This window comes from Cheilinus undulatus, linkage group 16 (genome assembly GCF_018320785.1).
Source record: "Cheilinus undulatus linkage group 16, ASM1832078v1, whole genome shotgun sequence".
In the NCBI taxonomy this organism is placed as follows: Eukaryota; Metazoa; Chordata; class Actinopteri; order Labriformes; family Labridae; genus Cheilinus; species Cheilinus undulatus.
The window spans coordinates 47498-59069 of NC_054880.1; the positions used below are offsets into that span (position 1 = coordinate 47498).

Sequence of the window (11572 nt, forward strand, 5' to 3'; positions counted from 1 at the left end):
GAGATAACGAGACGACAACTCGTTATGACAGAGGATCAGGCCACCAACCAATCACAACAGAGGATCAGGCCACCAACCAATCACAACACAGCGTTTGTCAACTATTTTGTCCCCGTGTGTGAAGCGTCACGACTACAGGCCCTGATCTCCCATGATGCTCTGAGGGTGTTTGTGTTTTTAGAGAAGGGAGAAACTGAGACAGAAGGTGGATCAGATCAGGTTTATTCATCCTTAATAAAGTAGAACCATCAGGAGAACCTCAGACAGAGAACAGGTCATCAGCTGACAGACAGGAAGTCATCACCGTAGCACTTCCTGTTCCTCATCTAGAAGTCTAATAGATGTCTGACAGGGTTTTGGTTGGATGTCTGAGACCAGGGGTGCGTTCGAAAAGTCCATCTTGCTTAGGAAGGTTCCTAACTGAGTGAAACGACCCGGAAGTATTTAAGTGTCGGCCATGATAAGGACTGTTGGAATTCTCCAAATGGTAAGGAAAGGAGCTTCATTGTTTCCTTTATTATCTCCTTTAGCCTAGGAAACACTGGAGCATCCTTTACCAGAGGAGAGATGAAAAGACGACCCACAATGCTTTGTGTAAACTTCATTTAAAGTGACGCACCTGTTGACCGCTCATCAGAACAAGTGATTAACTAGAATAACTAGAATAAATAGAATAACTTTACTAACCCCGATTTAAACCGTAAAATCCAGTCAAACGTATAATCCACGTGATAAATGAAGGCAGTAGGGATGAACAGAGGAATATTACAGACATGAAAACTTTATCATTCAACTCATGATCACCATTTATTTTCTTCTCATTTCCATTTTATTTAAACAGTAAACGATCAGTCAGTGTTTTAAACTGTATTTGTTTTGCTATTTTGAAATATTAAAGTTGTGAATTTTGTAGTCCATCGACGTTAAATTGTAGTTTTTACACAAAAACACACGTCACGTCCGTAACATCCACCTAGGAGAAGTACAGTCAGATTCCTTACTCACCACAGTTCTCCTTTCCTATCCTCTAACTCCTCCTTTCCTATCCTCTAACTCCTCCTTTCCTTAACCCTGTGACGTTTCTCGTCGGGGTTTAGGAAAAGTGAATAGGAAAGGACTTAGGAGGTAATTTTTTGGACTTTTTGAACGCACCCACAGTCTATAGTGAACACCAGCAGAAGAGAAGGGTCCCTCTAGAGAGTCCTGGATCAGCTGACCAGGACTACAGAGTTCCTGTGGATCCTAGTCCTCCTCTCACCACTGACTGAGCTCAAACTGTTCTGATGTTAAAGAGGAGGAGGTCAGAGAAAAAAAGAAGGAATCTGATTGGAGGAGACACTGAAGTCAGGTGACCTTTAGAGTCTAACCTTAGATCAGAGAAAAAGAACTCAAGGAACTAAACATGGAACCGTCTGGAACTTTCTTCTTCACTACAGTTTCTCTTCATCTAAGACCAGGGACAGACCGACCCCAGACTTCCTGTCCATCCAGAGACAGACCGACCCCAGACTTCCTGTCCATCCAGAGACAGACCGACCCCAGACTTCCTGTCCATCCAGAGACAGACCGACCCAAGACTTCCTGTCCATCCAGAGACAGACCGACCCCAGACTTCCTGTCCATCCAGAGGCCAGACCAGAGCCCACTGAGGTCCCTTGATGAGTCTGTTATTTTGGGTCTCTGAAGTCCTTTAGAGTTTCTAGGTCCGGTTTAGACTCCAGATGGTCTTCAGGACAACGGCTCTGACTGGACTCTTAGAGATTCAGACTGCTGACATCAAATCAAACACACTAACCGGTCCGGTCTACAGAAAGACCTCATCCCTGGAGAGCTGGATCATTAGAGAAGATCTAGATCATCAGACAGAACCGGATCAGACCAGTTTAGACCAGTTCAGCTGCAGGCATCAGGACACAAAGAGCTTTTATTTTGAAACATGACTTCCTGTTTATTGGTTCAGTCTTTTGCTGACACAAACTGGTCTACAGGTCAGGTTCTGGTTCTGTCTTTGGGACTGTTTTAAATAAAGGTAGTCTCTGCTGGTCTCAATAGTCCTGATCCCAGAGGGGGTCAGCTTTAGTCCAGATCCTTGAATACTGCTGCAGGATAAAACCAGCCGAGTCCACATGGAGTCCTAGATGGACTCGATCTGGCGGCGGACTTTCTCCGAGGCCAGGCGGTCGAGCGAGCGCTGACGAACGACGACCAGGATGGCAAACAACGCCGTCAGAGCCAACATGGCTGCCTCGAACTTCCAGAAGAGATGTTCCTCCATCACCACAGAGCGACAGCTACGGAAGAAAAACAAGACTCAGTAAAGTATGGACGTTAGAAATGATCATTCATTCATTCATTCATCTACACATCAGGACAGCCTGAGACACAATCATTCATTCATTCATCTACACTCATCAGGACAGCCTGAGACACAATCATTCATTCATTCATCTACACTCATCAGGACAGCCTGAGACACAATCATTCATTCATTCATCTACACTCATCAGGACAGCCTGAGACACAATCATTCATTCATTCATCTACACTCATCAGGACAGCCTGAGACACAATCATTCATTCATTCATCTACACATCAGGACAGCCTGAGACACAATCATTCATTCATCTACACTCATCAGGACAGCCTGAGACACAATCATTCATTCATTCATTCATCTACACTCATCAGGACAGCCTGAGACACAATCATTCATTCATTCATCTACACATCAGGACAGCCTGAGACACAATCATTCATTCATTCATCTACACTCATCAGGACAGCCTGAGACACAATCATTCATTCATTCATTCATCTACACTCATCAGGACAGCCTGAGACACAATCATTCATTCATTCATCTACACTCATCAGGACAGCCTGAGACACAATCATTCATTCATTCATCTACACATCAGGACAGCCTGAGACACAATCATTCATTCATTCATCTACACATCAGGACAGCCTGAGACACAATCATTCATTCATTCATCTACACATCAGGACAGCCTGAGACACAATCATTCATTCATTCATCTACACTCATCAGGACAGCCTGAGACACAATCATTCATTCATTCATTCATCTACACATCAGGACAGCCTGAGACACAATCATTCATTCATTCATCTACACATCAGGACAGCCTGAGACACAATCATTCATTCATTCATCTACACTCATCAGGACAGCCTGAGACACAATCATTCATTCATTCATCTACACTCATCAGGACAGCCTGAGACACAATCATTCATTCATTCATCTGCCCTCATCAGGACAGCCTGAGACACAATCATTCATTCATTCATTCATCTACACTCATCAGGACAGCCTGAGACACAATCATTCATTCATTCATCTGCCCTCATCAGGACAGCCTGAGACACAATCATTCATTCATTCATTCATCTACACTCATCAGGACAGCCTGAGACACAATCATTCATTCATTCATTCATCTACACTCATCAGGACAGCCTGAGACACAATCATTCATTCATTCATCTGCCCTCATCAGGACAGCCTGAGACACAATCATTCATTCATTCATTCATCTACACTCATCAGGACAGCCTGAGACACAATCATTCATTCATTCATCTGCCCTCATCAGGACAGCCTGAGACACAATCATTCATTCATTCATCTACACTCATCAGGACAGCCTGAGACACAATCATTCATTCATTCATTCATCTACACTCATCAGGACAGCCTGAGACACAATCATTCATTCATTCATCTACACTCATCAGGACAGCCTGAGACACAATCATTCATTCATTCATCTACACTCATCAGGACAGCCTGAGACACAATCATTCATTCATTCATCTACACTCATCAGGACAGCCTGAGACACAATCATTCATTCATTCATCTACACTCATCAGGACAGCCTGAGACACAATCATTCATTCATTCATCTGCACTCATCAGGACAGCCTGAGACACAATCATTCATTCATTCATTCATCTACACTCATCAGGACAGCCTGAGACACAATCATTCATTCATTCATTCATCTACACTCATCAGGACAGCCTGAGACACAATCATTCATTCATTCATTCATCTGCACTCATCAGGACAGCCTGAGACACAATCATTCATTCATTCATTCATCTGCACTCATCAGGACAGCCTGAGACACAATCATCCATTCATTCATTCATCTACACTCATCAGGACAGCCTGAGACACAATCATTCATTCATTCATCAACACTCATCAGGACAGCCTGAGACACAATCATTCATTCATTCATTCATCAACACTCATCAGGACAGCCTGAGACACAATCATTCATTCATTCATTCATCTACACTCTAAAACATAAATCTCACTCCTACATCAGGATTCAGAGTAAATGTAGCTCAGGATCCTCTGTAGATGTAGCTCAGGTTCCTCTGTAGATGTAGCTCAGGATCCTCTGTAGATGTAGCTCAGGTTACTCTGTAAATGTAGCTCAGGTTCCTCTGTAGATGTAGCTCAGGTTCCTCTGTAGATGTAGCTCAGGTTCCTCTAAAAATGTAGCTCTGGTTCCTCTGTAGATGTAGCTCAGGTTCCTCTGTAGATGTAGCTCAAGTTCCTCTTAAAATGTAGCTCAGGTTCCTCTGTAAATGTAGCCCAGCTTCCTCTGTCAATGTAGCTCAGGTTCCTCTGTAAATGTAGCCCAGCTTCCTCTGTCAATGTAGCTCAGGTTCCTCTGTAGACGTAGTTTAGGTCTTTCTGTAGACGTAGCTCAGGTTCCTCTGTAAATGTAGCTCAGGTTCCTCTGTAAATGTAGCTCAGGTTCCTCTGTAGATGTAGCTCAGGTTCCTCCATGTCTCTGATCTTTGCTGAGATGTTTCTACACCTTGACTGGAGTCCACCTGTGCTTAATTAACCTGATTGGACATGATTCTAAAGGCCACACCCCTCTATAGAAGGCCTCACAGCTGACAATGGTGTCAGAGCAGAAACCAAGGGTCAAAGGTCAGAGGGGCTGCAGAGGAACAGATCTGGGGAAGGCTTCAGAAACATTTCTGCTGCTCTGAAGGTTTCCAAGAGAACAGTGGCCTCCAGAATTCCCACATGAAGAAGTCTGGACCAACCAGGACTCTTCTAGAGCTGGTCACCATCGGGGGAGAAGGACCTTAGTGTGAGAGGAGACCAAGAACCTGATGGTCCCTCTGACTGAGCTCCAGAGATGCTGGAGGAGATGGGACAAAGTTCTAGAACCATCACTGCAGCCCTCTGATCTGGACTTGGAGGAGAGGAGAGATGAAGATCTCCTCAGAGAGAAACAGGAAGTCCACTTGGCAGGTTGGTGAAGGGGGTCTGATTAATTTATGAATGTATACACACACCCACCCACACACACACACAGCCACACCCACACACACACACACACAGCCACACCCACACACACCCACCCACACACACACCCACACACACACATCTATATACGAAGTTCAAACTAAAAGATCCAACAGCAGCTGAAGACAAAGATAAAGTCCAGAGCCACCGTCCAATCACAGACTGACCTTTTATACTCGTCTCTGTTGCTGCGAGTACAGTTCACTCTCTCCACGTATCCTGTGGCTCCGCACGCCGACCACGACCTCTGGAACAGACAACCTCACGTTACCATGGCAACCAGCCATTCAAGAACCAGGTCTTTAAATATCCTTAGATAAACTGTCCAGGTCTTCAAGGACCAGGTCTTAAGATATTCTTAGATAAACTGTCCAGGTCTTCAGGGACCAGGTCTTTAGATATTCTTAGATAAACTGTCCAGGTCTTCAGGGACCAGGTCTTTAGATATTCTTAGATAAACTGTCCAGGTCTTCAGGGACCAGGTCTTTAGATATTCTTAGATAAACTGTCCAGGTCTTCAGGGACCAGGTCTTTAGATATTCTTAGATAAACTGTCCAGGTCTTCAGGGACCAGGTCTTTAGATATTCTTAGATAAACTGTCCAGGTCTTCAGGGACCAGGTCTTTAGATATTCTTAGATAAACTGTCCAGGTCTTCAGGGACCAGGTCTTTAGATATTCTTAGATAAACTGTCCAGGTCTTCAGGGACCAGGTCTTTAGATATTCTTAGATAAACTGTCCAGGTCTTCAGGGACCAGGTCTTTAGATATTCTTAGATAAACTGTCCAGGTCTTCAGGGACCAGGTCTTTAGATATTCTTAGATAAACTGTCCAGGTCTTCAGGGACCAGGTCTTTAAATATCCTTAGATAAACTGTCCAGGTCTTCAGGGACCAGGTCTTTAAATATCCTTAGATAAACTGTCCAGGTCTTCAGGGACCAGGTCTTTAGATATTCTTAGATAAACTGTCCAGGTCTTCAGGGACCAGGTCTTTAGATATTCTTAGATAAACTGTCCAGGTCTTCAGGGACCAGGTCTTTAGATATTCTTAGATAAACTGTCCAGGTCTTCAAGGACCAGGTCTTTAGATATTCTTAGATAAACTGTCCAGGTCTTCAGGGACCAGGTCTTTAGATATTCTTAGATAAACTGTCCAGGTCTTCAGGGACCAGGTCTTTAGATATTCTTAGATAAACTGTCCAGGTCTTCAAGGACCAGGTCTTTAGATATTCTTAGATAAACTGTCCAGGTCTTCAGGGACCAGGTCTTTAGATATTCTTAGATAAACTGTCCAGGTCTTCAGGGACCAGGTCTTTAGATATTCTTAGATAAACTGTCCAGGTCTTCAGGGACCAGGTCTTTAGATATTCTTAGGTAAACTGTCCAGGTCTTCAAGGACCAGGTCTGGGAGAACGTACCGTCTGGAAGGCGTTACACTGAGAGCATTCTGCAGTCACCACAAAGTCCTCATGTATCCAGCAGGGTTCAATTTGAGCCTTTGGGGCTGCAGGAGAACAAGGTCAAAGGTCAGAGTCAAACACTGTACAGCTGAAACAGGAAACAGTTTACATTCCCAGGGGGCTTTGCTGCTGCTCAACAGTACCTGTGGTCTTCTCGTCACTCAGCAGCGCCGCTCCAAACACCCTGAAACACAGAACACACGTTATTCAGTCCTGGTCCTGGCTCTGGTCCTGGTCCTCATGCAGTTCTGGCTGAGCTTTGCTTTGGTTCAACCATCACAGCTACATGCTAAATGCTACATGCTAAATGCTAAGCTACCTACACATGGGGTGCTTCTCATTACAGAACAGAACAGAACAGAACCATTCTAGCGTCCTCTCTCCTCGACTGACCTGAGATCCTCCTTCTCCATGATGGAGGATCTTAGAATTCCTGAAAGGCTCCTGAAGGAGACGAGGATGGAGGAGAGAGGAGGCTCCTAGAGGATCTCAGACCAAGGAAACACCAGTGTATCCTCCTCCATTATTTTTCCCAAAGGTGCGGTGTGATTGGTTTGGGGGCGTGGCATCTGCTAACAAGCCACGCCTCTGATGGTCTATGACGGTTAATGTCCTCTAACAGCACTGATCTGTTCAGAGTTAATCCCTTTATCTAAGATAGATCTGATAATAAAAATGAGAAGGACCCAGACTCTCAGGGAAACCTGGATTCTCTCTAGTTCCTGTAAACTGGTTTACTACTGGAGAGAAAAGACCCCAACATCCCCAGCTTCACCAACATTCTCTAATCCTTCACTGTCTATAAAATATTCCATCCTTACCTTTCAGACACAGCCCAGTCTAGTGCCCCAGTTATCATTCCAGTCTAACCAGTACCTCCCAGGTTTATTAACTCAATGGTCTGGAACAGGACTGACCTGAGGGACACAAGACCCCAAAACAGGGCGTGGAGGACGAGGACTCGAGGTCGACAGCAGGCCACGGGGATCCGACAGTCGCTCTCCATTGGCCGTGTCCTGCACCAGGACCACGCCACTTTAAGGACCAGAGACCACAACCTTGTCCGTCCTGGAACACACTTCCTGTTTGCCTTTGGATACCTGAAACAGCAGGGACTACGTTAGACTTAGGATCAAAATGTACTCTGGTTTCAGACATTTTCACCCGAGAAAGTTTGAATCAGTAAGAGGTGTTGATATGAACGCATCAGAACTTTGACTGATAAGGCAGACCTCCTGCTACGGTCCTACAGTCCTACAGTACAGCAGTCCTACAGTCCAGCAGTCCTACAGTCCTACAGTCCAGCAGTCCTACAGTCCTACAGTCCAGCAGTCCTACAGTCCAGCAGTCCTACAGTCCTACAGTCCAGCAGGCCAACAGTCCAGCAGTCCTACAGTCCAGCAGTCCTACAGTCCAGCAGTCCTACAGTCCTACAGTCCAGCAGTCCAACAGTCCAACAGTCCTACAGTCCAACAGTCCAGCAGTCCAGCAGTCCTACAGTCCAACAGTCCAACAGTCCTACAGTCCTACAGTCCTACAGTCCAGCAGTCCTACAGTCCAGCAGTCCAACAGTCCTACAGTCCTACAGTCCAACAGTCCAACAGTCCAGCAGTCCTACAGTCCAGTAGTCCTACAGTCCTACAGTCCAGCAGGCCAACAGTCCAACAGTCCTACAGTCCAACAGTCCAACAGTCCAGCAGTCCAGCAGTCCTACAGTCCAACAGTCCTACAGTCCAACAGTCCAACAGTCCTACAGTCCAACAGTCCAACAGTCCAACAGTCCAGCAGTCCTACAGTCCAACAGTCCTACAGTCCAACAGTCCTACAGTCCAACAGTCCAGCAGTCCTACAGTCCAACAGTCCTACAGTCCTACAGTCCAACAGTCCTGCAGTCCAGCAGTCCAACAGTCCAACAGTCCTACAGTACAGCAGTCCAACAGTCCAACAGTCCAACAGGCAGTCCAACAGTCCAACAGTCCTACAGTACAGCAGTCCAACAGTCCAACAGTCCAGCAGTCCTACAGTCCAACAGTCCTACAGTCCAACAGTCCTGCAGTCCAGCAGTCCAACAGTCCAACAGTCCTACAGTCCAGCAGTCCAGCAGTCCAACAGTCCTACAGTCCTACAGTCCAACAGTCCTGCAGTCCAGCAGTCCAGCAGTCCAACAGTCCTACAGTACAGCAGTCCAACAGTCCAACAGTCCTACAGTCCAGCAGTCCAGCAGTCCAACAGTCCTACAGTCCTACAGTACAACAGTCCTACAGTCCAGCAATCCAACAGTCCTACAGTCCAGCAGTCCAACAGTCCGCAGTCCAGCAGTCCTACAGTCCACAGTCCAGCAGTCCTACAATCCAGCAGTCCAGCAGTCCTACAGTCCAGCAGTCCAACAGTCCTACAGTCCTGCAGTCCTACAGTCCAGCAGTCCTACAGTCCTACAATCCTACAGTCCTACAGTCCAGCAGTCCAACAGTCCAGCAGTCCAGCAGTCCTACAGTCCAGCAGTCCTACAGTCCTACAGTCCAGCAGTCCAACAGTCCTACAGTCCTGCAGTCCTGCAGTCCAGCAGTCCTACAGTCCGCAGTCCAGCAGTCCTACAGTCCTACAGTCTAGCAGTCCAGCAGTCCTACAGTCCAGCAGTCCTACAGTCCTACAGTCCAGCAGTCCTACAGTCCAGCAGTCCTACAGTCCAGCAGTCCAACAGTCCTACAGTCCAGCAGTCCTACAGTCCAGCAGTCCTACAGTCCAGCAGTCCTACAGTCCAGCAGTCCAACAGTCCTACAGTCCTGTAGTCCTGCAGTCCAGCAGTCCAACAGTCCTACAGTCCTACAGTCTAGCAGTCCAGCAGTCCTATAGTCCTACAGTCCTACAGTCCAGCAGTCCTATAGTCCAGCAGTCCTACAGTCCTACAGTCCAGCAGTCCTACAGTCCAGCAGTCCTGTAGTCCAGCAGTCCTACAGTCCTACAGTCTAGCAGTCCTACAGTCTAGCAGTCCAGCAGTCCTACAGTCCAGCAGTCCTACAGTCCAGCAGTCCTACAGTCCTGCAGTCCTACAGTCCAGCAGTCCTACAGTCCAGCAGTCCAGCAGTCCTACAGTCCAGCAGTCCAACAGTCCAACAGTCCTACAGTCCAACAGTCCAGCAGTCCAGCAGTCCTACAGTCCAACAGTCCAACAGTCCTACAGTCCAACAGTCCAGCAGTCCAACAATTCTACATTACAGCAGTCCAGCAGTCCTACATTCCTGTAGTCCTGCAGTCCAGCAGTCCAACAGTCCTACAGTCCTACAGTCCAGCAGTCCAGCAGTCCTACAGTCCTACAGTCCAGCAGTCCTACAGTCCAGCAGTCCTACAGTCCAGCAGTCCTACAGTCCTACAGTCCAGCAGTCCTACAGTCCTACAGTCCAGCAGTCCTACAGTCCAGCAGTCCAGCAGTCCTACAGTCCAGCAGTCCTACAGTCCAGCAGTCCTACAGTCCAGCAGTCCAGCAGTCCTACAGTCCTACAGTCCAGCAGTCCTACAGTTCTACAGTCCAGCAGTCCAGCAGTCCAGCAGTCCTACAGTCCTACAGTCCAGCAGTCCTACAGTCCAGCAGTCCTACAGTCCAGCAGTCCTACAGTCCTACACTCCGGCTTTATCGTCTTAGTCTCAGGAACCGTCTAACCCCTCAGCTGTCCTCAGACTGCTAATTAAGCCCAACATTCCCAGAAAGATTCATAAACATTTTCAAATACGTTCCCAAAATCAAATTCTCCTCTTTGTTTGATCAACCCCCAAAAGTTTCTGAATACAATCACCAAATATCCACAAATCCTCCACAACATTCAGACTAGTCCCTGAGATTTCCAGACATCCCTGCAGATCTAAAAGGACCACCGGCCCAACAAATCCACAAGAAATCTAGTGAAAAGGGAGCTTAAAATATCTTTAAATCTCCCAAACACATTGAACTACCAACATCAGACCCGTGGACATCTGAAATTTCCAGAAGATTAGATGATTAAATGATTTATTAAAAGTAGACTCTTCAGGTAGAGACCGGCGGCTACAGCTGATAGATCCTGATCAATAATCAATAACCCTCTCTACTGATCAATAACAATGGTCTCAGGCGTTAGCATGCTAGCCATGAAGCTACCACAGCTCATCATGAAACCATCTTTTCTTCTCTACACCTTCACCTGTGTTATAACGGCTGACTGAACGACCTGGACATGACGTCATTACAGGTAAACATGGAGTTAAAAATGAAGAATAAAGAGAACCACACAATAGAACGGTTAGCTCATGGCTAGTGAGCTCACAAAGGCTACATGCTAACGCTAGCTTCTCTCTGAGTCAAAACTCACCGTTAGACGGCCGCCATCTTTGACTGAGCGCGGGAAAAGAACAAAGAGAAGACACGGTGACCGGATATCGATTATTAACGGATCTGATCAGATCACCGGGATTTCTTACCGATCAGTCTGACTGCTAACCGATAGCCCAGCAACGACAAGAATAACCAACACGGGACACACTTCCGGTAGAGATTTTCAAAATAAAATCACCATCAACGCAAATTTGTATTATTATTATTATTATTATTACTGATTTTGTTGTTGTTATCAAAAATTCAACACCGAGTTAATAAACAGTTTTACTTTTCATCAGTCTGTTAATGAAATTCCTTGTATTTTATTCATCCTCTGTTTCTGAAAACATATTTTTGTGTTCATGTTGAAATAAGATCTGACCCCGAAAGGTCA

At 46.2% G+C, this 11572-nt stretch overlaps 1 protein-coding gene across 3 annotated transcripts; it reads right to left on the minus strand.

Moving 5' to 3' along the window:
* Positions 1-206: 206 nt before the first annotated feature.
* On the minus strand, positions 207-11354 carry jtb (jumping translocation breakpoint). 3 transcript variants are annotated; one of them, XM_041808697.1, is made up of 7 exons: positions 11283-11350; positions 11174-11196; positions 7748-7930; positions 6974-7014; positions 6789-6874; positions 5538-5617; positions 207-2291 (listed from the first exon to the last, which is right to left on the minus strand). In XM_041808697.1, exons 3-7 carry the CDS (start codon positions 7834-7836, stop codon positions 2135-2137), a joined length of 453 nt encoding a protein of 150 aa, XP_041664631.1. In that variant the 5' UTR covers positions 7837-7930; positions 11174-11196; positions 11283-11350; the 3' UTR covers positions 207-2134. The 3 variants fall into 3 exon arrangements, with proteins under 3 accessions (XP_041664631.1, XP_041664632.1, XP_041664630.1); XM_041808698.1 differs by lacking the exon at positions 11174-11196 and having other exon boundaries at positions 11283-11354; XM_041808696.1 differs by having other exon boundaries at positions 11174-11349.
* Between the last annotated feature and the right edge of the window lie 218 nt (positions 11355-11572).

Bases quoted from the DNA above. Each gene is read 5' to 3' on its own strand.
- jtb (XM_041808698.1), bottom strand. From the start codon at position 7,836: ATGGAGAGCGACTGTCGGATCCCCGTGGCCTGCTGTCGACCTCGAGTC. The intron at 5,618-6,788 runs GTACGTTCTCCC...TGTCTGTTCCAG, and splicing joins AGTGTAACGCCTTCCAGACG to AGGTCGTGGTCGGCGTGCGG. The intron at 2,292-5,537 runs GTCAGTCTGTGA...TTTCTTCCGTAG, and splicing joins AACAGAGACGAGTATAAAAG to CTGTCGCTCTGTGGTGATGG.